This window comes from Ambystoma mexicanum, chromosome 1q (assembly GCF_040938575.1).
Source record: "Ambystoma mexicanum isolate Mex_15411 chromosome 1q, UKY_AmexF1_1, whole genome shotgun sequence".
Taxonomy (NCBI): domain Eukaryota; kingdom Metazoa; phylum Chordata; class Amphibia; order Caudata; family Ambystomatidae; genus Ambystoma; species Ambystoma mexicanum.
The window spans coordinates 48,048,249-48,074,945 of record NC_090922.1 but is presented as its reverse complement, the minus strand read 5'-3'; the positions used below and the strand labels follow the sequence as shown (position 1 = coordinate 48,074,945).

Here is a 26,697-nt window from a genome sequence, read left to right as displayed (position 1 = left end):
GCCTCGAGGCCTCCTGATGAGGATCAGGTCTTTTGCCCGGTCTCAAGTGTTTTCGACCAAGACCTCTCCTTGCCGGCTTCATCCAAAGCCACGGTCGGAGCATGGCTTTGTCAAATATTTTCAACATTTGCACCCTGAAGGCTTCCCATTCAGCCGGTGTTGATCTTTTTGGAGGGCACTCCACTCTTTCGGGGGAATCTTCAGATGAAGTCAACGAAGGCGGCCATCAGTGCCTCCTATTTGACTTTTTCGAAGACGAACAAGAGTGGTAGGAACCACTCCTCGACCTAGAGCGATTGGCCTTCTTCCGAGGAGAGAGGTCTCTCGACTCATCGGTTGAAGGCCTAGCAGTTCGGGTAGGTGACTTTGGGAATTTTTCCTACCTGGAGTTTCCCCTTCCGTTCCATCAAGGCTTTTCCCATCATGGATTGGCACTTGGAACAATCAGTATCATCGTGGCTCTCCCTGAGGCACCACAGGCAGATGCGATGCGAGTCAGTAAGTGACATTTTCAAGCCGCAATCTCTGCATTTCTTAAAACCGGACTTCGGCGTCGAAGAAGACATATTATCGATGTTTTTCGGAACCTACGTCACAAAATGAGGGGCGAATTTCACTCTCGAAGAAAATGCTATGCGGAAAGACGGAACTGAGGCCAACGGGCGCGTGCTATATCTACCCTTCGATAACATCATCCTCGATGGAAGCCTTTGAGGGACATCGACTTGATCGACGCACACCGCCCTCTACCGAATTTTTTTTTTTAAGCAGCTGAAGTCAACGATGAGTAATACATGGGAGGACACCATCCATTCAAAGTGTATTTTATATATCTTGAACCTTTCATCAAACCCCTGATCTCCTTAGCCTTACTGTTCAGCCTCGTTACCAAGAAAGTATGGTTTGACATTTTATGATAAAGTCTTGTAGGCACACTAAGGTTCGTTTCGCAAAACCCAACTTCAGTAATGGTTCAGAAGAACCTTGCAAAATCTGTTTTTCTATATTCTTCCTTTTCATGTCTATTGCAACCCCATACATTCCTCTTCTTTAATTTTCCCAGAGTAGAGGTGCTTACACTAACCTACCTTAGGGCACATGCTCCCCTCCTACATTGGAATTTCCTCTCTTCTCTGAATACAGGTTTCCCCTACCCACCTTGTGTTCCCTCCTTTTCCACCCCCTATGGAGGCACCTCCTCCTCTTTACCTATCACATTAGATAGGGTTGATACTCAAACCGCATTTACTGCAGCAGAGACCTTATTGTATACCTTGTATCAAGTTCAGTGGAAGAAAAAGGTCTATCATGCCATTTCTTTTATTTTATTGCAGTGACAGTATGCTACGCCTGTTTTGGGAGTTTCATAACATACACCTCCCGGAGAATAATTGCAATATACTGAAAAAGTAAGCAGTTGCTCACACCGTATGAAGAATTATTAGTAACGGAGAGGAAAATTAAAGAGATCATTGCTGGATAAGACCTAACAAAGCTGTTTTTACCAAGGCGAGCATTCTGAATTCCCATCCATAAATCTGTGGCAATAACAGGCTCCTCAGCTCAAAGGAACATTCGTCCAGCAGACCTGCATGCATTGTGGCAAGAGCGCGCAAGTGCATACCCTATTGAATGACCTGGGGACATTAGTGGAGAAAAAACAGTGTCACACGGTTAGAGCAGATCTATTTCTGGACCAAATTATTGGATGGGTCTCTCAATTAAATGTGTTACAGAAATACCCTGATGAGTACAAATGTTGATCACGAGTCCAGTGTTTGCGATCAAACCCCCAGATAGTAGCAGTATGCATAGCATAGCAGGAACCCCCAGATGGCAGGAGCATGCACAGCAATCTATGAGGTTTATGCCTTAAGCTAGAAATGGAAGATGAAAGAGATAAAAGGGTGGGGGTGTTATGGACAAAGCAGTAGCCTATTTTAAAAGGTTCCAGGAACTGGCAATATGTAAGCAACTGATAAAGAATTATTGCTGCAGAGAAAGGCATTCTAATACACAATGAAAAATAACATGTTCCCCACAGCCACTGAACACCATACTACTGTTTAATCATAGGTTTTAGTCTCAATTGCTTGCCCATGCTAGTCTAGCTCGCTCAAACCGTAACCAACAGATTACAACAGGGGAATTTATTTTGAAATTTTCATGTATACACAGAATAGCCTACCTTTAGCTTGGCGGCCTGGTGAAAATATGCAGCGCTGATGCACTTCCTAATTATATCCCAGTCTGTGCCACAGGCAGACAGGCTCATTCTCTGCTGCACCATGATGTCCTTCAGTTGTGCACGAACTTCTCGCACCTTTAATGAAGAGAACAAGGCAATTGGAAAAGTACTACCATAGACAGCACCTGAGCATCCTTAAGATTTCTTCTTGCCAGTTTTATACCATTATCCTTCTAGCCATTGAAGACATCTGTTCAAACACATCATTTAAGCCCAAAGAAATGCTTTTAGACAATTTCACACTTCAACAACTTAACCCTTAATTCCCAAAACAATCTGAAGAGGGCTTTTTTTTTCTCACCAACAGGTTCCATTTCCATCCCTGCTCCATAGGACATGCAGTAAGTATGAAGGAAAGGGGACACACCACATGACTGCTTCTTTCTTTTCTTACCTGGTTACCTAATCCACTTATAGCCCCCATTGAAAATACACTCTGCTCTCTATCAATCAGTTAACTCTCTTCTACCTAAGAAACCACAAAGTTAGCCAATATGAGAAGCTCAGCAAAGCATACTTGCTTATGGGCACAAGTAATAGTCCAGGATGTGTACGGTTAGAAGAGAATTTCAGAACCAGCTCTGTTGCAAAGTTCTGAGCGGCCAACCTAGGTGATGGAGGGTTTTTCACATTAAGTTGAACCAAACACTCAAGGTAGTGTAGCTAAGCAGCAAGGCTTAGACCTCCGGAGATACGGGGGTAGTGTAGTGGTGCAATACACTACACAAAGCACTGAAATCAAATGATACAACAGGTACACAAATACACTATTAGGCCTCAACACACTAGGCAATGAGAATCACAGGCAAGCAGTACTACTAAATCAATACTATAAACATATACAGATTCATTAGTTGCAGATCTCAGATCACCCACACTTTCTTTTGAAAACAGAAGTGGTTCAGATATTTAATATGAACACCAAGGAGTAAATCAAGTACAAAGATAGTTAAAGGAATGCCAAGGTTTTTGTGAAGTAATTGAAGGAAATCATCATAAGAGCAACGGAAGCAGTTTACCAAGCTCATTTAAAAAAAAAAAAAAAGAATTATTGAATCCATATAAAATAAGCCTCTGTCACTTGAAAAGTAATCCTTTGCTACGGTACATAGACCTTGTGCCACTATATCGCAAGTAGCTGTTGCAGAGAGTTTGAAGTTTCCACCCACATTTGCCAGTAAATTCAACCTTTTTAATTTCGGTCAAAAAAAATATAAGTTTGTCTAACATAGAACCTGCGGGCCCACTTACTACAGTTGGGTCCATTGCAGGGGTCTGGTGCAGTGGTTTCTCTGCTTCAGTATTGGGTCCGGCTAGGCGGCAGTTCTGCACTCTAATGTGACTGTTCCAGATGCTTTGCAGCTGAAAACACAGGCAAACCGAGCTGCAGACCATCAAAGGTCCCACAACAGGAGAGAATGCTACAATCAGGCACGAACCAGGACAATTATCCAGAAATGCCCCTCTTCGTTGGAGAGAGCAGTAACTATAGGAGGACAGGTCTAGGGCCACAATACTGCGACCTGCAAAGGTCCAAGACTAAGCTCAGACTGGGGTCTGATGCACCCCACAGGCCGTGGATGGAGCCCGTCAGTCAACAGGATGGTTTCGGGACACTTCAGAAGGCTCCAGATAACAGGATTTTCCTGTAGGGGTTCAGACTGGTTGGTCCCACCAGACAGAGGGCCAAAGCACCATTGAGGGTCTATAGGAAATCGATCCAGACAGCGTGGGCTTCACTGGGACTTTGTTGAAGACATCCAGCGAGCAATGCCTCTAGCAATCAGCATTGGGTTTTCAGTGGGCTGCAAATCTGTGTCCGTGTCTTGGGTCTAACGATCTGAAGAATGGCTGCAGGACTCCTTTTATCTTGAATTCAAGCGAGGGTCGGCCAGAGGGCACCAATGGTAAGAAGCCTCCACCTTTCAAACCAATTGTGGACAGCCTCTTGCCGACATCTGCCCAGCAACTGACATCCCTGGCCTGTAAGTAAACAGACTACATGCTCACACTGTGGCTTTGCCCAGGAAACTCTAGGTTTTGCCAGCTTACCTTATATGGCATTTCCAGACATGTGAGGGTAGGAAGAAGGCCAAAAAGGACAAGATGGCCAAAGGATAGGGCAATAGATTATAAGTTACTCACTGTAGTGACTAACTTACTCCTAGTTCATAGTCCCCTTTCCTCCATACTGTATGGGCGTCCCTCGCTAGGGACGGGAGAGAACCTTTTTCACAAGAAAAAATAAATAAATAAAATTGACCTCCCCTTTAAATTTAGAGGTGCACGGGGGTGCGGCCCTGGGAGCATGCGCTCCCCTGGCTCTGCCCAGATTTGTGGAAACTCTTGGTTCTATCAAGGTAGAATTTTACAGCGTGCCTAATATCTAGACAGTGCAGGACCCTCTGAGCATCGTCCTTCGGGTCCGTGAAAAAAAGTGGGTAGCATTATATCCTCGTTTAGGTGGAATGAAGAGACTACTTTAGGCAAGAACATGGGATGTGTTCTAGGGACCACCTTATCCGTATGAAAGTTAGTGTAAGGCTCGGCAGCAACAAGAGCTTGGATCTCGCTGACCCGACGTGCAGATGTAAGACCCATCAAGAGGGCTGTCTTAATGGTGACCAGCCCGATGCCCGCGGACGCCATTGGCTCAGAGGGTTTATGTGCCAAGGCGCCCAAACACTATGTTGAGATCCCACAAGGGGTGTGGATTCTTGATAGGTGGTCAAAATTTCTTAACCACCGGGTTCGAGGAAGAGAAATCTTCTTCCTCCGAGTTCCGGTAGGCTCTGAAGGCCGCCAGATAGGTGCGGCAGGTGTCTATTTGCACCCCTGCGAGGGCGAGGTGTGCAGAGAAGGATACCACGTCGTCCAGCATGCAACTAAGAGTATCGACCTTCTTAGACTCAGCACAGTGGCAAAACCTAGACCACTTGCTTTTGTACTGGCTCCTAGTAGCATCACTCCTAGCACCCTGTATGATGTCTAGGTTCGCCTGCAACAGATGCAGATGCTTCAATGTGACCTTTTCCTGGAAACACGCTGCGAGGGCCAACTTCTGCGGGCAGGGTGGATGACTCTGCCTCCCTGCTGCGATAGAAGATTAGCTGGGTCCAATGGAAGGTGAATCGGAGGCTGGTCCGACAGGCTGAACAGCTCCTAGAACCATGGTTTCGCCGGCCACCACAGAGCTATCTGAACGATGCAAATGTGCCAGGACTCCCTTAACTTGCAGATGGCCCTGTGCACCAGGGGAGTGGGCGGAAATGCATATGCGTTCATGCTGTTCCCCTGTACTGTAATGCATTGCCGAAGGAGGAATCTGTGGTGATGGCAAGCTGTAGTGCCGATTGCCGGAAGGGTCTGCCTAGCCGCAAGTTGCAGTCCGTGCTCCACTAGACAAGGTCCTGGTGGAGAAAGGGAGGAATGTTCTAGTTCTGCCCGGGAACCCCGCTCCTGACTCCATGAGGCTACGAAGTGCAGCTGTAATCTTCTTATTTTGAGCCTTGTGTAAGGCACTGCCAGTAGACATGCCGCCATGATACTCGGGAGGTGCTGGTACCACCATGCTGCGGTCACTGCTCTGCTGAGAAAATGACCCATGACCCTCTGAATGGCTGTGATCTTGTCCTCTGAGGGAAAAACTCTTGGAGCTTGTGTCCCAGATGAGGCCCAGGAACGCCAGACTGTCGGCTGCAGCTGTGACTTCTTGAGATTGATGGACAATCCCAATTTGTGTAGCGTATTCATGAGGGCGGAGGAGGTGTGCTGCACCGCCTCTGGGGATCTCGCCTTGACGTGCCAGTTGTCTAGGTACGGGAAGACGTGTTGACCCTGGGCCCTGAGAAGGGCTGCCACTGCATTCATAAGACCTGGTGAAGACCCTGGGGTCTGAATGGAGGCCAAAGGGTAGAACCTTGTATTGGAAATGGAAGCCCATGATCCTCAACCTCAGGAAGGACAGATGAGGCTGCCAAATCAGGACATGCAAGTACGCGTCCTTCAGATCCAGGGAGCACATCCAGTCTCCCTTGCACAGTGTCTCCACAAAAAGCGCTGGGGTAACCATCTTGAACTTTTGAAGAGGGAGGGAAAGGTTCAGGGTGGAAAGGTCCAACACAACTCCCAGGCCAGCCTGGTTCTTGTGAATGGTGAAAATCCTGGAGTAGAAGCCCATACCCTGCTGGGAGGCTCGGACTTCTTCCACCTCCTGGCTCTCTACGAGCGATCGAATATCCGCCAACAGAGTTGTTGTCCCAATCTGTGGTAGGGGAGGAGAGAGGAACCGGTACGCGGTAGACCGTGGACACTACAGATCGAATCCAGGGGTCCGCGAACCTCACGTGTCAATACTGTGCGTGAACGGCAAGCGTGCCTGCTTCCCTCCTTTGAGGTTTAGAGTAGGTGAGGCCAAGGAAATCACTGAAGAGTGCGGATGAGGGTGTGCCGAGAGCAAGAGTGGATCCCTCTCCAATTGCCTGTACTTGGCATTGAGGCGCCAGTTGGTGGGCTGCACCAAATTGGTTTTTAAGGCATCCTTTCTTGGCCAAGGGGACAACGTCCTTCTGCATCGGAATCCCTGTTCAAGCCACAGGCGTAAAGTGAGGACACTGGCCAGGACCCACCCCTCTGGTTGTTCAACCTTGGTTTGCGGAAGCCCCAAGTATTCGGCCAGACCTGCAAGTCGATCATGGAACGCCTTGGCTGAAGACGGCGCGTCAGGGTCCTCCTCCTAGTCGGTGTCCACCAGGGTGGAGTACTGGGCACCGCAGGTTGAGGTGTGGCGACCGGGGCCCGAGGCTGGTATGGAACCTCCTGGGGTGCAGGAGGGAGCAGAGCCGGAACCATGGGGGCTGGCGTGGGCAGCAGAGGCTGCGCGGGGGCCTGAGGCACTGGAGACATAGAAGGAATGACTATGGGCGCAGGGGGCGGGACAGGAGGTAGCATGTCCCTGATCACATCCGGAAGGATGGTGCCCCTCTGAGGGGATCTCATAAGAGAGGAATTTCTCGAAGAATCTGTCCTCACAGGCCATTGGGGCGCTAGGTGGCAAGGGAGCAGAACCCTGACGTTGCGGAGGACTCGGTGTACTCTGCCTTGTTGCCTGCGGGGTGTATCTGTCCTGCGACATTGAAGGATATGCAGTAGGCCACGTACCTGGTAAAGACCTGTCCCACCATGAAACTCGTTCTCCCACCTGAACCGCGCCAGTGGGCGGTATTGGACAAGCAGCCATTTTGTTTGGTGTGGCGGCCATCTTGTCTGGCTGCTTGCCACAAGTCTGTGCCGTGGTGCTTGCCGCGCTGGGCCCGGCATCCTCCAGGACTCTTGGCAGTGGAGCTTGAGGCCTTACCCTGCACCTCAGGACGAGGCCTGGTAGGTGTTGTGCCCTCGGCTGTGTTGCTGGTAGTGCTGCGTACAGGGGCCCCCCTCAGACATTTGTCTGGTAGTAGGGCGCAGCCCCTTGGATGAACACCCGGTAAAAGAACCTTGTGGTCCCTCAACAACGTCCCCGGTAGGATCCAGTGACCCCTCGGCCTGGCGGCCGGTAGCTGAAGCAGCCTTGGTACCCGTGCTGGTAGTTGTTAGTCCAGAAAATATCCTACCATAGCACAGATGGTATATTATGTTGGCCGAAAACCAATCGCATCATATACCCAGCATCGCCAGTACAGAATCGTCAAAATAACCATAGAGCGTCCATTTTGTGCCCACAGAATCCGCCATTTTGCTTTCTCTTGCTTTTCTGTTCAAACGCTTTGCAAAAATGAATTTAATTTCGTTCTGCTCCTGCACAGAGCAAGGAAACAAGTTACATGTCGAGAGACCGGCCCAGACAGAAATACATTGTTTTCCTCCCTCACAAGTCCTTGAAGGCGAGCAGAGAGGCATTTAATCACCAAGCCAGGTGCCAGCTAGTCTCGCAGAAACAGGCCGTTAAAGGCATGAATTATACTCTCCTCACGGCCCCCCACGTTCCGGGCCTTCTTAGATCAAGCTGACCCCTAGCTCACGAATAGAAACTAGAAGATAGCATGCTTTGGAATATGTCTCTCCTACGAACACAGTTTGCTGACTGAACAAGAGCATTATGTTCTCTGTAACAAAGAATCCTGTCTGTGCCTTTGCAAACTGCAACAGTTGCTAAATCAAGTAATATAGATTAACAAAGAAACGTCTTAGAAGGTGTCATATTCGTCATAATTGACAATCACCGAACCCTCGCTCAGGAAGATACATTATGGGCGGTTTTGATGTGTCACAAACTGATTGTATGATGGTCTTTTTGTATATATGTCACTGTTGTAGAATGCTCACTCTTGTGCCTCACGAGGTCTGGGTGACGCACGTTGCGAGACGTGAGATCCAATCGGCTGACTGAGACTATTTGCTTTGCAATAAACCCTAGATTTTGGGAATTGAACCTCGTGTCTGGCGTATCAGTTTGTGTATGGTGATTGTGCCTTGTTTCCATGTGGCGCGAGCGTGATGAATTTCTCCTCACAGGCCAGTGGGGCGCTAGGTGGCATAGGAGCAGAACCCTGAGGTATGCGGAGGTCTCGGTGTACTCTGCCTTGTTGCCTGCTGGGTGCATCTGTCCTGCGACGTTGAAGGATATGCGTACCTGGTAAAGACCTGTCCCACCATGAAACTCATTCTCCCACCTGCACCGCGCCAGTGGGCGGTATCTGACAAGCAGCCATTTTGTTTGGTGCGGCGGCCATCTTGTCTGGCTGCTTGCCACGAGCCTGTGCCGTGGTGCTTGCCGCGCTGGGCCCGGCATCCTCCAGGACTCTTGCCGGTGGAGTTTGAGGCCTTACCCTACACCTCAGGACGAGGCCTGGTAGGTGTTGTGCCCTCGGCTCTGTTTCTAGTAGTGCTCCCTACAGGGGCCCCCTCAGACATTTGTCCGGTAGTAGGGCGCAGCCCCTCGGATGAACACCCAGTAAAAGAACCTTGCAGTCCGTCAACAAACATCCCCGGTAGGATCTAGTGACCCCTCGGCCTGGCGGCCGGTAGCTGAAGCAGCCTCGGTACCCGTGCTGGTAGCAGAACCTGAACGGTCCCTCCCACTCTGACGTCTCCTTGGGAAGGAGTCAGCTTTGCGGGGTGCAGATGAAAAAAACAGCCCTACCTTGGGCCTTGACTTGGGCTTGGCGAAGCCTTTCAAGCCCTCTGGAGGCGATTGTTCGAAGAGCTCCCTCCACCAAGCTAACCTGTTGTTCAGAGCGCGTGGTGTAGGCGTGTCACACGCGGTACAAACATCCCAGCCATGATCAGGGCCAAGGCAGTGGAGGCAAAGAGCATGGGGGTCGGACGTTGGGAAGAGCTTTTTGCATGCTGGACACCTGCTGAAGCCCAAAGACGCCGACATGCGCCAGGGAGGAGCATGGCACCAGAGGACTGAGTACCTGATTAAAGACAAAAGACAATGTCCGGGGAAGAGCGTGTGGAATTACAAGGCCCAAGTCAAACCCAGGAGCGCTAGTAAAAGGGGTCCGCTCCCGTCGATGTGGAAAAGAGGACTGAGAAGTGTCACCGGTGGGCGAAGTCAGGGGAGAGCATGCTCTCAGAGCCACGCCCGGCGCACCTCTAAATTTAAAAGGGAAGTCAATTTTTTGTGGTGAAAAAGGTTCCGTCTCCCAACCTAGCGAGCAACGCCCATGCAGTATGGAGCAAAGTGGACGGAACGAAGGCGTAAGGAGTGGCACAGCTGTTCTATTCTGATAACATGGTGTTTAAAATGTCATTTTGCAGGAAAATTAAAAAATAAACATGGAGAAAAAAATGGTAGAAAAATATCTACTTTCACAAGACAGTATTGGGCACATCATAAAAGTATCTGAAACGTTAAAAGAAAAAAAGGGATTAAAAGTACCCGTGCCACACTTCACAGTAAAAAGCAAGGAATCTCATGCATGTGGTCTCGTCTCGGAGACCACAAACCCATGCACAGAGAGCCTCAAGAGACTAACCAGTGCCTCTTAAACAGATGAGCTAAACAAGGGAAGTAAAGCAAAAAGAATATACTTGCAACCAAAAGTGAAGACAGAAATCTAATCAAAGCAGAACATTGGGGGTTACATTTATTTCAATGGCGAGAAAGATTCAAATAAGAAAATCTTTCCTGACAAGGAGGATAGGACGTCTCTAATCTACCCTACACAAGTTTTTGCTACAGACAACAGGTAAGTAAACGCAGTTTAAAAGCACAATTTGTGGGTAAAAGATTGTAGGACAAAATTAGGGACAGACTCCCAATCCAGCACACTAGGCGTTTACTCAGGGGGTAATCCCAGGTTAGAACTGCTGTGTTCATAGTCAGGACAGTGCAGTGCTGGGGGTGGACTTTACACCCGAGTCATCCCTAAAGAGGCAAAGGGGCACAGAATGCTAGGTTCACAAAGTAATAAAGTTAATTAGGATACTTCTCACTCCTATACTTAAATGTGGGTCCACTATCTAAAGATAGGCACACAACAGTGATGCGCAGTGGGAAAGACGCATACAGGATCCCTAGGCCAACACCAACAAGGTTACAGAAAGGATAAAGGAGGAATAGCAAGCATATAACAGGGTACAGATGATTTACCATTTCCACTGGATCGGAAGCACAAAATTAGGGATGGAGGGTCCCAGAAGGCAGCAAGACTGTCCGTTGGTAAGGGAGTCATTGTAGATGGACAAGAGCTTGAAGGCTCAACAGGGAGTCCGAGTGCAAGAGTGGCACAATGGACTTATCGTAAGAGAAGAACACACAGGCACTGCTTGTAGCATGAAGAGATGCTTGGCGATTTCTGAATGCAAGGCATGGTCCTTGTAAGGGATATTTTATACATGAGTGATGTGTAACCATATAACTTAATGGCAGAACAACAAATCCAAACAGAAGGGAAACCACACCACTGTAAAAGGTAGTAGCAATGGCAGAACATCTGGCTTAACTTCAACCACCCCTCCTTCCTTCCTGGTCAGATCACACAGTTAACCAAGGAAAACATCCCACACTGACTCTAAAAAAAGAAAAACTATCAAAGTGACTCATAGAAACACCATCAGGTTAAAATCCGTACTTTAGGTTAAGATGGAACCAGTGCATGTATAAGACCTAATCCACCGCTTCTGATAACATGTAATTCCACTACCCAGTGATTGGCAGTGTATTTATACTCCAAGCGGGGGCTGAAAGGCAACCTAGACAAAGTAAAACATGGCATTTCCATAGTCCTTATAAGTACCCAAGATGCCACATAAATAATCAGTCTTCCTGACTATCTACTACATAGTACCATGATCCAGCCAAATGCACACTATCCATTAAAATATGGGCCTATGGGGATAAAGGCAGAACTTCAGCGACCATACACATTAGGCACCAAAAGGCCAGAATAGATTGAGGCCAATAGTACCAACACAATACACGCCTAAGAAAAAGATAGTAATTTCTTATACATTGACAGTGTAACCAAGTATTTCACATTGACAAGACTGGAATGTGAGAGTTTAAAAATACATTTACAATACAAGGCACATCCTAGCATGCCAGGTGGTGGACCTAAAACTACAGGGGGCACCAGAGGCAACCCAAGGAAAATGTCAGCATCCAGGTAAGTTCCATAGCAAATACAGTCAGCAGATCTGCGGTTGTGGTGGAAAGCCAGTTAAGTTCCATCTCTACCCCACAGACAGAGAGATGGCGGCAACCCAAAACCAGAGAAGACTCCTTTGAAGAGATCCAGAGCCCGGTTCGAAACCCAGCAGGCCAGAGAGGAGATGTAGCCAAGCAGGGCTCAGCCCCACAATGCAAGCCAAAGGGAAATGCAGAGATCTTTGACCACCGACCAGGGAGAACCCGGAGGTTAAGTATCGGGAAACATCCACCAACCAAGGGCCCAGAGGGAATACGCAGTTCCTGAAGAACAAATTACTTACATCTCAGGATTCTTCATCCATGATTTTCACTCTCCAGCATAGCTGATCTTTGGGATATTTTATTGCCACTAAGAACAGCAGCGTAGCTCTGCTCGAAACCCCCATGTGTCCTGTGCCTGTATTGGCATTTGGGCCAGTACAAATCAAAGCACAGCCCCCTTCACTCCCCCTCGGTTCTGACTTTCTCCCAAGCATTTAGCAGCTGAGGGACAGCAGAACCGTTAAGGTGTGCAAGCTATCCACCAAGAGGGACAGCTGGGTGGGCAATGAGTAATCTGTTGGAAAAAAATCAGCCATCAGAAAGAATATTAACGAGAGGCAAGTAATTTGTTCTTCCAATGGATTCCTTCCTTCCACGGATTCCATATCTATGATAGAGTCCCATAGCAATATGTGAATCTGGGGGTGGGAGGAGAGGAAGAGGACATCATCCATAGCATAATCCTCGGAATGCTCTGCCAAAGACAGCATGATACCCATACACTGAATCCAAGCAGTAATATTTGGCAAAGATGTGCGATGAGGCCCATGTCATCACCTGGCAAATGTTCAAGACAGGGAACCTCCTCCCCCCACTCAACAAACCCCCTCCCTCTGCAGGGGATAGGTGGGAGCCAGCCCCCTGGTTGAATGAGCCCCAAGTCCTTCAGGTACATCCTTTCCAGCCAGATCATAGCATTCTGTAATGCACAGAATAATGCACCTTGACAGGGTCTGTTTAGACACAGCCTCGTCAGCACAGGATCCAGCATAAACCACAAAAAGCTGCTCATTTTTCCAGAAGTCCCTCACAGGAGACATAGTAGCTGAGCGCCTACACCAAGTCCAGCAGATGGAAACACGGTCTTAAAGGGATGTGGAGGGCGAAAAAAAACACAGGGATATGTCAGGCTGGGAATCCTCGGCAAAAGAAAAAACAGTTTCACCTTCACCCAAAAACTGTATTTCTCCTCTAAACCAATCACTGTACTCTGGGTCATACTGCCCCCAGCCAATGACAGTCCTCTCCCTAAGCCGCTTTTTAGCATCCATCTTCATATTTGGAAAACATTTAATTGGTAGCATGACCAAGAAGAGCGGCAGAGGGGCAGGAGGGAGGGTTTGCATGTGAATCCATGCCAGAACCATGCTGGAGAACAATAGTTACATGTAAGTAACTTGTTCCTTCTGCAGCATATAGTCTGACATGTATTCACATGCTCATGAAAAAAGAATGCATAGCAGTACAACATCACACAACCACAGGAGGTGGCAAGGTTCAACAGATGCAATTAACTCTTACCTCTGGAAAAGACTCACCTCAAGCGAACAGGTTGCACAGCACTGCTTGGCCGATTCTGGACTCCTCCCTGGAATCCCTGTGGACGCAGTAGAATCTCCACGTAGCAGCCCTGCAGATGTCCAGCAGGGGCACACCAGACAGTAATGCCGTTGTCGCAGCGATCGCTCTGGTGGAGTGGGCTCTCGGACGGACGGGCAGAGGTTGGTTCGCCAACCGATGACAGTGCGTGGTGCCGCCGGAGAGCCACCTCGAGGTGGAAGCCTTGGACAAGGCCTTTCCATGGTTCACAGGACCGAAGTTCACAGTTTGAGATGTCTTCCGAAAACTATTAGTGCGTGCCACGTAGAACCTCTGGGCACAAGCAATGTCCAGCGAGTGCAAGGCCCTTTCATCGGGTGACAAAGGTTTAGGAAAAAACAATGGTAACACCAAAAGGTTCGTTGAGGTGGAATTCCAATGGAACCTTGGGCATAAACGAGGGGTGGGGACGCAGCACCACCCTCTACTCGTGGAAAGTCAGATAAGGCTGTTTGCAGGATAGGGCCTGGATCTCACCTACCCTCCTGGCAGAGGTGATGGCCACGTGGAAAGCCGCCTTCCACAAGAGAAACTTGAGAGGGGTCTGATGCATAGGCTCAAAGGGAGCCCCCATGAGCCTCGTCAGCACCACGTTGAGTTCCCACGCTGGGGTAAGGTGCCTTCACCAGCAGGAATGATCAAAACAGTCCCTTGAGGAATTCCTTGACGAGACGGTGGGACCAAAGAGAAGACCTCCCTGGAGACCTGGTGTAGCGGGAGATAGCTGCCAGAAGCACCTTGATAGAGGTGTGCCCCAGTCCCGCATTGGCCAAGGACAAGTATGGAAGAATCTGCAGGGCCGTGACCCTCAGAGGGGTGATCTTCTGCGACTAGCACCACATAGCGAAACGCTTCCACTTGTGACCATAACACCTCCATGCAGTTTGCTGGCAACTCGTATCCTCCAAACCCTAGGGCTGCAGGAGCCAGGCCCTCAGTTTCAGCAATCCTGGGTTGTGATGCAGGATTGGGCCTCCTTCTCTGGTGAGTAGATCAACGACCACCAGTAGCTGTACCGGAAGCGACGCCGACAGGCTGAGAAGGTCCAGATACCAAATCTGCCTCGGCCATCCCAGGGCGATGAGTATTATCCTGCATCAGCAGGGTTTGAGTTGATTGATGACTCGCAGCAGGTGAGGCAACAGAGGGAACACATGCAGAAACAGGCCGTCTCACAGGAAGAACGCATTCCCCCATGCTCCCCGGTTGGTGAAATCTGCTGGCAAATTTCTGGCATTTGGAGTTCGCCTCTGGTGCAAACAGATCAATCTGGGGCCGCCCCACTTGATGAAGATGCGGTCCACCTGGTCCCGCCAAAGTTCCCACTCGTGGCAGGACCGCAACGGCTGAGAGAGTCAGCGATGGTGTTCTTGACTTCCGCCAGATGAAAGGGGATGAGGAATGTCTCTTGTTCGACAGCCTAGTGCCACAGGGCCTGCGCCTCTTTGCAGAGCGCTGGGGATCGAGTGCCCCCCTGCTTCCTGATGTAGAACATTGTGATGGTGTTGTCCGTGAAGATCCTCACCACCTTGCCCTTCAGGGACGGAAAGAATAACTGAGGGCCCAGAACACTGCCCGCAGCTCCAGGATATTGATGTGAAGATCCTTCTCCTCCGCCTGCCACAGTCCTCTGCGTGCAAACTTACGCTGTGGGCTCCCCAACCCTCCAGGGAAGTGACTGTCTCCTGGTACTGGGGTCTTTGGAAGCCCATGCCCCGGGCGACCGTTGGGTGGACTCCCCACCACTGTATCGCTCCTTAGAAGTCCTCGTCAAACAGGATCTTGTCTGTGAAGCTTCCGGACACCTGAATCCAGCGAGCATCCAGGTACTCCTGAAGAGGTTGTATCCGTAACCTGCAGAGCCGGATCAGGTAGATGCAAGACGACATCATGCCGAGCAGCGACTTAATGGTCTGCCCCAAGGCGGTCTTCAGTGACAACAGTCGCTGCACTCTCCCCAAAATGGTTTTTAGCCTCTTCTCCGAGGGCGACGCTAGCCAGGTGACTGTATCGAGCCTGGCTCCTAGGAACAGCACGTTCTGCGACGGTCTCAAGCAGGCCTTGGGATAATTGATGGCGAGCCCCAGATCCGTCAGCAGCTAGACGGTCGTCTGTGTGTTCGACGGCCAACTTTTGCGAACTGGCCCGGATGAGCCAGTCATCTAGGTACGGGTACACGTGTATCCCCCATGGACAGGTGTGCTGCCACTGGCAGCCAGGCACTATGAATCCCCTGGGGGCCTTGAACTGGTAGTGCTGTCCCTGCACTACGAAGCGTAGGGATCGGTGATTCCTGTGGATGGGGACGTGGAAATAGACTTCCTCCACATCCAGCGACATCAAGAAGTCTCCTTCCAGTTGGCCGAGCACATGCTGCAACAAGACCATCCTGAACTTTTGGGACTTATTGAGACGTCGGAGGTCTAGAATGGGCACAGCGCCCCCGGTTTCCTTTTTAACCAAAACGTATCTGGAGCAGACACCAGATCCCGGAATCGTCGTGGAACCAGCTCTATTGCCACTTTTCGCAGCATGCCCCGTACCTCCTCTAAGATCCGAGCGATGTGCTGTTCCTGCCGGGGCCACCTGAGGGATCCGCAGGCACTAATGCTGAATCTCCAGGGTATATCCATGGGCAAGAGCATCCAGCACCCATCTGTCGGAGGAGATCTTCTCCCACTCGCTGACGAATCCTGTCAGCCAACCTCCCACTGGTGTGCATGGGTGGGAGCCAGACATCTTGGCCGGTTCAGTCATGCTTCTGCGCTGACCCCCTCCACCGTAGGCCTTGGAAGGGCCCCTGCAGGTCACCTGGGCCGTGGACCGGCAGGGCTGGTGGTACGAAGAGAATCCTTTCTATCTGTCTGACTTTCGTCTGAAGGTGCGAAGGAAGAGCAGTGCTGTTGGAGTGCTCAGGGCATGAGCTATCTCTGAATCCGCCTTGATGGACTGCGGGGACTCGCCGACGGCCTTCCCAAAGAGGTTATCTCCGTTGTAGAGCATGTCCAGCAACCTCGTCTGGACTTCCTGGGGGAAATTTGTGGCCTTCAGCCAGCCACAACGACGGTGGCAGACACCGCTCCCCATCTGCCAGAAACCTGTGTTGGAGATGTCCAGCGCCACTGTGATGGCATGGTCCGAAGCAACCTCTCCCTCCTGGAAGATGGCAATCGCCTCCATCCTCTTGTCGTCAGGCAGGAACTCAAGAATCGGGCCCAGCTTGTACCACAGCTCCCCGTCGCCTGGCCAGGACCGCCAGCGCGTTGCCAGCCTTGATGGTGGACGCTGCGGTGTAAATAACCTTCCTCCCCATGGCGTCCAATTTCTTCCCCTCGCTGTCCGGGCGGGACAGAGTATGACGAGGAAGGGTTTGACGATCTCTTCCTTGCGGTCGTCGAAACCACAGAGTCCGGTGATGGTTGCAACCACAGACACCGGGGAGCGGACTCTGGCACCCAGTACTTTTTCTCCAGCCTATCCCATTTGGCCGGGATTGTGCAAGGATTCCTTAAGAGGGCCAGGCCTTCCTCCCACACGTCATCCAGGAGGGGCACCGCCATGATGGTCTTCCTCTTGGCTCATCGTCTTTGGTACAGGAAGTCCTCCTCCTTGGTTTCCTCGGGCGTAAGCTGGAAAAGTTCAGAGGCTTTGGCAACCTGTCAGATTCTTGTCCAGTCTTGCGCGGAGGCAGCACTCCTGCCTCCCCGTTGGGTCTCGGCACCTGGGAGTGTAAATACCACAGGCCACCGTAACCCACCGGTGAAAGGGTATTAGGGTCTGTTGAGTGGATAGGTAGGGGAGTAAAAGGGTAACTGGGAAGAGAGTTAGGTAGAGGTTATGGATGTGTAGGGGAATTTAGGGAAAACCATGCTAGTCGGCACCGGTGCCCCCTCCTGGGGTTTCTGATCTGCGCCCATTCACACCATTCATACACACCAGAGGACCCAGATCCGGGAGCCTTGTTAGTGCCTTTCTTCCCTTTGACCTGAGAAATACCCTGAGTGCCTAAAACTCTGAAATTGCACCATGCCAGAGTAGTGCTATAACACTAGCATTGTGTTGCCACATACAGTTTACACCCTCCGGTCTACCGACATTAGCATAGCATTGCTGACACCAGCCAAGACGAACAAAGCACTTTTCCAGACTGGCAAACATTTATAAAAAATAAATCATCAAAGCCAAAAGTGAAGTTTATAACCATATAATTTCGAACTCCCAGTCCAACACTAGGGAACTATTTACAATTCTCTGCAAACTGGAATCACCAGCATCCACCTCAGATCACACTATCAAAAATGAACAATGGTGTTCCAATATTTAAAAGGTCTTAGCAGACAAAGTTTTGCTACTACAACAAAAATTAAATCTAAACAATCTCAACGCCTTCCCTCCAAAGACATTTTCATAGACAGAATCCCACAGGGACAATACATTCGTATTTACCCCTCTGACCATCCCAAACACTATTAACATCATCAAAGGCCTAAAACCCTCTAGATGCAAGGGCAACACTTGTCCTGCAACCTTGGTAAAAAGATTGTGCAATAGAACTTGCACCTTTCATCACTAACCTTATCAATAGTTCTTTTGCCTCCAACACTATCCCAGACGACTTTAAAACAGCATGGGTGCTCCATTACCCAAATAAAAACCACTTTAGACGCCAACATTCCTACTAATTTCCGCCCCATCACTACAGTACCGTTCCTATTAACAATCCTGGACCGAGCAGCCTATCTGCAGATCCAAACATTTCTGGAAGACAATCTCCTATGCTTAATAGCATCAGGATTTAGACCAGGTCATGGAACAGAAACAGCTCTCCTTGACCTGAAAACACAAATGTAGCAATACAAAGAAAGGTGACTTGTGCATCCTCCTCCTACTAGACCTCTCTGCAGCCTTTGATCTGGTCAATAATGATATTCTATGCCAACGCCTTGTAACTGCCGGACACTTTTCTCTAGACGCCATCAATTGGATCAAATTGTTCCTTTCGAATCGGACTATGAGGGTCTTTTTGGACACCTTAGTAGCCCCCCACCCCCTGTACCCGTGACCTGCAGCGTCCCCCAAGGATCATGTGTGTCCCCAGTGCTATACAATGCATTTACCAAGCCCTTATTCGACAAACTGGACACAATGGTTATCGCGTATACAAATTATACAGATGATACAAACACTCATACCAATCACTGGTTGCTATGATACAGTCTCAAAAAACAAATACAATCTACCTGGCTATCCATGCTTAGATGGCTCAGAATGAATTGTGTCTTCATGATGACAAAACCGAGCTGAACATAATTGGAAACAAAACTAAACTAAGCAGCCTCCCACCTGAGTATAGTTTAGTTTAAAGCTTTCAACATCGACAGCAATACCATCATAGTCGCCAATTAAATAAAAACCGTTGGGGTATACATTGACTCCACCCTCACGCTAAATAGACAGGTCAACGCTATAGTATCAACTGCCTAAACAGCTAAACTACTTAGAGCCAGCAGACCATTCCTTACCCCATGACCACTCCATCACTCTGGGAACTCCCGCCCCCTGCACACTGTCGAATATCTGAAAAATCAGATCGATAACTCAAAGGAGTTTTTCTGGAGTTTTTTGTTTAGCATACTCTTTTAGGCAAAATTTGGCAAACAGTAATTTTGACAAACATTTTTTGTAATACATAAACCTTTTTTCTTAATCAAGTAAGAGATATTTTGAAGAAACAAAGATTTTGGTGAAAGTATCCTTTTCTTTATTGTACATAGTACATGATGGTGCCCAACGCGTTTCGAGTTAATCAACTCTTCTTCAGGGGCAATGGCACAATTTTTTCAATTTTTCTACAAAGTGAAAAGAGGACATAAGTCATATTTTCTGGTCCATTATAACAATTCATATAACTTGTCTCTGTTTTTAACTCAATAAAACAAGTGGCTTAATAGCCATTCGTTAGACACATGATGACAATTTTCAACAAATAGTAACAGTTTGGGAAGTAGTGGGCATACATATATTGATTTGAAAGCGAATCCTTGGAAAACATATAGTGATGTTCTTAATTTACACAAAAGAAAAGAACAAGTTACTTTCTTACCTGGTAACGTTCTTTCGATGGGATGGTCCGACGACGTATTCCATATCTATGACATGTAATCACCACAGCTGTGCTGCTTCGGAAACTTTTTTCGGCGTCTGCGTCCTGCGTCGATGCGCCGTCGTCCTCCGACGTGATAAGTAGGACGCACGACGCCCGTAGCCTCAGTTGTAGTTTTTTCCCCCAGAACGTGTGACACTAGTCAACTGCCAGTCAGACACAAAGCCTTGCGGAACGTAAGCTGCAATCGCAAAAGAAATTCTGCAGCGGGGAAGGCAGGGCGGGAGCGATATGGAATACGTCGTCGGACCATCCCATCGAAAGAACGTTACCAGGTAAGAAAGTAACTTGTTCTTCGAGGGGATTGGGTCCTCCGACGTATTCCATATCTATGACAGACTCCCAAAGCAGTACCAGAGCAAGGAGGAGGGAAAGAATTTAGAATCAAAATTTAGAATAGCCAATCAAATAGAGCAAAGGACCGCCTTGCCAAAGGCCAGATCCTGTGCTCGGATGGAATCGAGGGAATAGTGACGTACAAATGTATGTACTGAAGCCCAGGTGGCTGCATCACAGATGTTGCGAATAGGAACACCCCTTTGCAGGGCAGTAGACGCAGCCATACCCCTGGTAGAATGGGCCTGCAAGCCAGCCGGCGGGTCCTTACCCGCCAAGCGGTAGCACTCCGAGATGGCCAAAATAATCCAGCGAGACAGTCTGTTTCGTCACAGCTTGCCCCAAACGCTTTCCAGCGTAACCAATAGAGAGTTGATCGCCCACTCTGACCCGGGACATGCGTGAAACATAAAAGCTTAAAGCTCTCCTAGGATCAAGCCTATGGAGCCTCTCCTCTTCCTTACCAGGATGCGGAGGAGGATAGAATGCCGGAAGAACAACCTTCTGGGCCAAATGAAATTCCGTCACTACCTTCGGAAGAAAAGAAGGACGAACTCTAAGGACAACCCTGTCCTTGTGAAATACAGTGAAGGGAGGCTTAACTGAAAGTGCCTGTAACTCACTCACTCTGCGAGCGGAAGTAACCGCAACTAAAAACACAGTTTTCAGAGTTAACAGCCTCAAAGGGCAAGAATGTAAAGGCTCAAACGGAGCACCCATAAGAAACTTAAGAACAAGGTTTAAATCCCAACCGGGCACCAGGAAAGGTGACGGAGGGAACACATTAGTGAGCCCTTTCAGAAACTGTGAAATCAAAGGGATTTTAAAGTAAGAACACTCTTCAGCCGAGCGCTTAAAGATGGACAGCGCCGCCAGGTAACCTTTAACGGTACCCACTTGCAAGCCCCTGTGGGCCAAAGAAAGCAAAAAGGACAGAACCATGGGGATGTCACATGCAAAAGGATCCACATTCTGAACTCTGCACCAGTCGCAGAACTTACGCCAACGGCAACGGTACAGAGACTTTGTTGCTGGCCTTCGTGCCGAAAGCAACACCTCCATCACGTCCTCAGGGAGGTCCCAATCCTTATACCTCAACCTTTCAGAAGCCAAGCGTGAAGGTTGAGGGATCTGACCTCTGGATGGAGAACCTGACCCCCCTCCCGTGAGAGCAGATCGTCTCGGTAGGGAAGACGACGTGGAGGGCAGATGGATAAGTCGAGAAGGTCCGGGTACCACGTCCTCCGAGCCCACGCCGGGGCAATGAGGATCATCCGGGAACCGAACTTCCGTAATCTCTGCAGCACTTGCGGGATGACGGGGACTGGAGGAAACGCGTACAGCAGCGGGAATGACCACTCCACCACGAACGCGTCTCCTAAGGCTCCTTTTGGAGGAAATTCCCGCGAGCAAAACCTTTCGCACTTCCGGTTGACACTGGAGGCGAAGAGATCCACTTGAGGGGTCCCCCAAAGGGCGAAGATCTCCAGGAGAATCTCCTGAGCCACCTCCCACTCGTGAGAGATTGCGCTCTGCCTGCTCAGAGCGTCCGCCGTCACGTTTTCGTCTCCGGCCAGATGAACTGCCGAGATCGAAACTTCCTGCTGGATGGCCCAGAACTCGAGCTGCATCGCCTCCCTGCACAGAGGAAGTGACCCTGCCCCCCCCCTTTTTGTTGAGGTAGTGCATGGCCACTGTATTGTCCGTCAGGATCAGGACACTCTTTCCCCGCACAGTCGGCAGAAAAGCCTTCAGGGCTAGCCTGATGGCCCTCAGCTCCAAAAGATTGATATGGAGTCTGGACTCCGACGGAGACCAACGACCGCTGACTGTCAGCCCGTTGGCATGAGCTCCCCATCCCGTGAGGGATGCATCCGTCACGATCGTCACCTCCGGCCAGGGAAGCCAAAATGGAGCCCCCTTCATCAAGTTGCCTTCGACGGCCCACCACAGAAGATCCCGGGCGACCGAGGGCGGCACCTGAACCGGGTCCGACATCCTGCCGGAGGACTGCGACCATTGCGTCTGGAGTGCCCACTGCAAAGATCTCATCCGCAGGCGAGCCTCTGGCACCAGAAGAATGCAGGATGCCATGAGGCCGAGCAACCTCAAGAACTCGAACGCAGGGAGCGTCTGGGCATGCTGAAACTTGTGCACCATCTGCTGAATGTGAAGAGCCCTCACCTGGGGAGGAAAACACTGCCCCAGGGAAGTGTCGAGCACTGCTCCGATGTATTGGAGCCGCTGTGTTGGCGTCAAATGGGACTTCTTGAAATTGAGGGAGAAGCCCAGCCTGTGAAGGGAGCGGCAGGTGACGGACAGATGATCCAGGACTTGCTCGGGAGAGCTCCCCCTGATCAACCAATCGTCCAGGTAGGGGTAGATGTGAATCCCCCCTTGCCTGAGATGCGCTGCCACCACCACCACCATGAGCTTGGTGAAAACCCTCGGGGCGGAGGTCAATCCGAACGGCAGGACCCGAAACTGAAAGTGCGAGTCGCCAACCGCGAACCTCAGGTACTTCTTGTGCTTGGGATGGATCGGCACATGGAAGTAAGCATCCTTGAGGTCGAGTGACACCAACCAGTCCTGAAGCTGAAGGGCCTGGAGGACTTGAGAGAGAGTAAACCATCTTGAACTTGTCCTTCCTGAGGAGTTTGTTCAAACCGCGCAAGTCCATGATGGGTCTCAATCCCCCGTCTTTCTTCGAAATCAAAAAATAAGGGGAATACCATCCCTTGTTCCTATGGCGCCTTTCTCCAGCAGGGCTTGAATTTCCTGCGCAAGGAGCGGATCCGGACTCTGCAAAGAGAGGTTCCCCGGTGGATTGTCGCGAGGCCTGTGCCGAAAGGGAAGACAGTAGCCGTGGGTTATGATCTCCCGAACCCACACATCTGAAGTAATGGCCTGCCACTCTACAAGATGCTGCGCCAGCCTTCCCCCAACCGGCGAACCATGGGACATGGCCTCACGACTGAGTGGGAGCGGCTGCGGCGTTACCGGAGGGCAAAGAGGCAACTGCCCGAGCGGCCTTGGCACCACGGGTACCCTGTCGTCCACCTCTGGTACCCCTGCGTTGGCCTCTTTGACTGCCAGCTCCTCTCGCTTTACTGAAGGATGAGTAATAGCGAAAGGAACCACCCCTCCACTACTGCCCCCTAGGACGAAAAGGCAGAGGTTGGCGAACTGCAGCGCCCAACGACTTCGCTGCAGCTTTTGAGGTCTGCAACCTCTCAAGGCTCTCGTCAGCCTTGCTGCCAAAAAGGTGTTCACCGTCAAAGGCCATGTTGAGGAGCCGGGACTGCACATCAGGAGCAAACCCCGACTTCCGCAACCACGCAAACCTGCGTATCACGGTGCTCGCCGCCATGGACCTACTGACGCATTCAGCTAAATCCAATCCCGACTGAACGGACTCACACATGGCATTCTTACCATCCTGGACCATAGCAAGGAAACCATCCCGTTCGTCCCCTTCGGGAACATGCTCAGCCGCCAACGCAACACAGTTCCACAGAGTGTGTGTGAAACGAGACAAGGCACAAATGGAGTTGGCCGCCTGAAGCGCCATACCACCAGAAGAAAACACTTTCTTCGCCCAGCCATCAAAACGTTTGTCGTCCCTATCAGGAGGGATGGTAGGGTACGACGCCTGCTTTGCCGGGGCCGTGGCCGCCTGCACCACCAAACTCTCCGGAGTGGGGTGCCTGGTCAAGTAGCAGGGGTCGCTACTGGCTGGACTTTATTTTCGCAACAAGGATCTGCCCACCACCGGGAGACTCTCCGGAGCAGTCCAAGCCGCCGCCACCCTTCTCTGTAAAGCCAAATGGAACGGCAGTACCGGGTCAGTTGGGGGACCAACATCAAGGATGTCCGTCAGATCATCCTGCACAAACTCCCCTGGGGGAGCAGACCATCCCAAGTACTCAGAAACCCTAGCCATAAGGCGCCGGTACGAGGAATCGGCATGAGAGCCAGGCTCAGGCATACAAAACTCGACCTCCGGAGAGGTGTCCAGTCCACTGGCATCATGCAGTGACTGTCTCAAATCGTCAAACTGACTATGGCCCGAGACAATTTCATCTGGAACCTGACTAGGAACCAGGCCATCAGAATCCTCATCCGCCTCTGAAATATAGTCCAGGTGGCGAAAAGAGTGCTTGCTCTTAACCAGAGCCTTCCTAGGGGGTTCTCCCGTGCCACGGGGTACCTCCGACACGAAAGGCGTCGATGGCGTCGAGCGAATCGGCGCCGGCGTCAAGAGAACCGGCATCGGCGCCGAGAGGATCGGCGCCGAGGAAATCGGCGTCGACGTCAGACGCAGCGCCTCCAGCATCGGCGGCGTCGACACAGCCCTCGAGGCCGGAGCCCCGAGCGTGTCCCTCGACGACCCGAGCGTCGACGGCTTCGACGACTTCCTCGAAGCCGGAGCCTCGAGAAAGCCTGTCGACGCCCTCAACGCCTCAGACGTCGATGTCTTCCTCGAAGACCTCACAGGTGCACACGGTCTCGAACGCGTCGAGGACCGGGACCTGGAACGGGTACGGCGAGAACGAGTCTCCTTGTCCGAACGGGACCTCTCCCGTGACTCGTGCCGACCACTCATGCGAGCAGTGTCTCTCGACCTCTCACGGCCGACCCCACTCGGGGGCGCGGACGGCTTAGTACCCTGCGACTCAAGAATCGCCAGCATTTTCTTCCCGAAGGAAGCCCATTCCTCCGGCGTCGCACGGCTGGTGGGGTAAGCGACGTGCCGGGCAGAGTCCTCCGAGGAGGACCTGGAAGACGACCGGTGTCGGCGCTTCCGAGAACGCCTCGAAGAGGCTGAGGAGTGGCGAGACCGACTCCTAGAAGGAGACCCACGAGACTTCCGACGATGACGCGGAGAGTCACCCCTTGAATCATCCGTCGAAAGCCCCGCAGACTTCGACTTCATGGGCTTGGACACCCGACCTACCGACAACTTCTTCTTACGTTCGCGTAAGGCTTTGGACGTGAGCGACTGGCAGTCGATACAGTCATCCGTGTCGTGGGCCTCCCCGAGGCACCAGAGGCAGGCGTCGTGCGAGTCCGTCATCGACATCTTGGACCCACACTCCCCGCACTTCTTGAAACCCGGACGCGGGGTCGAAGACGAAGTAGAAGACATCTTCACACGAAGGATTTGCACAAAACGAACAGGTTCGAAGAACCAAGAAGAACAGAACTCCAAAGAGTCGAGGCGTGAACCGAGAATCACGAAGCAACACGTTCGCGGAAAAAACGGAACTGAGGCTACGGGCGTCGTGCGTCCTACTTATCACATCGGATGACGTCGGACGTCGCCCTCGACGACGGCGCATCGACGTCATCGACGCAGGACGCAGACGCCGAAAAAAGTTTCCGAAGCAGCACAGCTGTGGCGATTACATGTCATAGATATGGAATACGTCGGAGGACCCAATCCCCTCGAAACGTAGCTACTATTCAGCTAAACTTGTCTACTTTAAACCAGATCATAAATTCTTAAAAAAGATTTTGTTGCTGCGGTCGTAACTAGAACCATTTTAAGTAATAGTATGTACAAAACTGCCTTATAAAAAAATAGTTTTAGGTTGTGATGGGTGAAGAAGATGACTATGTAGTAGTATAGAGGAGTGAAAACTTACATATCTTAAAAGGATCGATAAAGTGTAGTAAATGCATAGTGCATCTGGTCGCTGTCATCAAACACGGACGGATTGTAGGAGGCGCTCAAAGTCGGAAAACTACTGTCAACCAAAAAGATCAAGGTGGAGGTAAGTATCTAGAAATAGCCTTCGACTAATCTGAAAGGCGCCTGATGGCGGCAAGTACTTACATTGAGTCTTTTATAGAAGGCGTTCTTCGGATGGTCGCATCTGCTGGTCTGGAGATGCGCCCAACCCGTGAAACGTCTCCTTTTATACTGACGGTAATGTCAAAATCACTTACACAGATCAATCAGGAAATTGAGGAAGTTTCCTCACAACTATCCAAATTAAAAACTGCAGCAGAACTGCAGGCAATTCTGGAAGATACCAACAACAAATTGGATAATTATAAAAAAGAAATAGAACAGAAAAGGAAAAATGTCCATTCCTAGAAATGAAGAATAAAAGCAATTTTCATCCCCAGATTAACCATCCATTGGTCAATTTATTCAAAACTAGGACTACTATGGCTCTGAAGAAATTGAAATTCACATCCTCGAGCAGACAAATTATCAAAAAACATCAACTGACTATCATTAAGAATTTGGCAGAAGACAATCAGATCACAATCAAAAAAGCGGATAAAGGAGGAGCCCTAGTTATCATGGATACCTCGTTTTACAAAGAAGGTTGCCTTAAACTCTTATCGGACCAGAAAACTTATCTAAAACTAGATCATGACCCCATCACTGACATCAGGGAAATCATCAAAAAAACTGTTGAAAAAGCGGAAGAACTAGACTGGATTTCAGAAAATACCAGCAATTTTTTGATCAACAAACATCCAGTGACTCCAGTGTTCTATGGCCTCCCAAAAATCCACAAACACAGAACTGATCCACCACTAAGACCCATTGTCGCAGGGACAGAAAGCATTTTCCAACCCCTTGCCATTTACCTTGATACAGCACTACAACAGCTAATACAGGAAACCAATACTTAT

The 26,697-nt window shown here is 50.1% G+C and overlaps 1 protein-coding gene across 1 annotated transcript in view; it reads right to left on the bottom strand.

Moving 5' to 3' along the window:
• DHX38 (DEAH-box helicase 38) overlaps nucleotides 1–26,697 on the bottom strand; it is a 2,105,687-nt gene that overhangs the window by 429,318 nt on the left and 1,649,672 nt on the right. Inside the window, exon 23 of the mRNA XM_069635507.1 lies at nucleotides 2,189–2,323. Coding sequence (XP_069491608.1) covers nucleotides 2,189–2,323 — 135 coding nt within the window. The remainder of the gene's footprint in view (nucleotides 1–2,188; nucleotides 2,324–26,697) is intronic.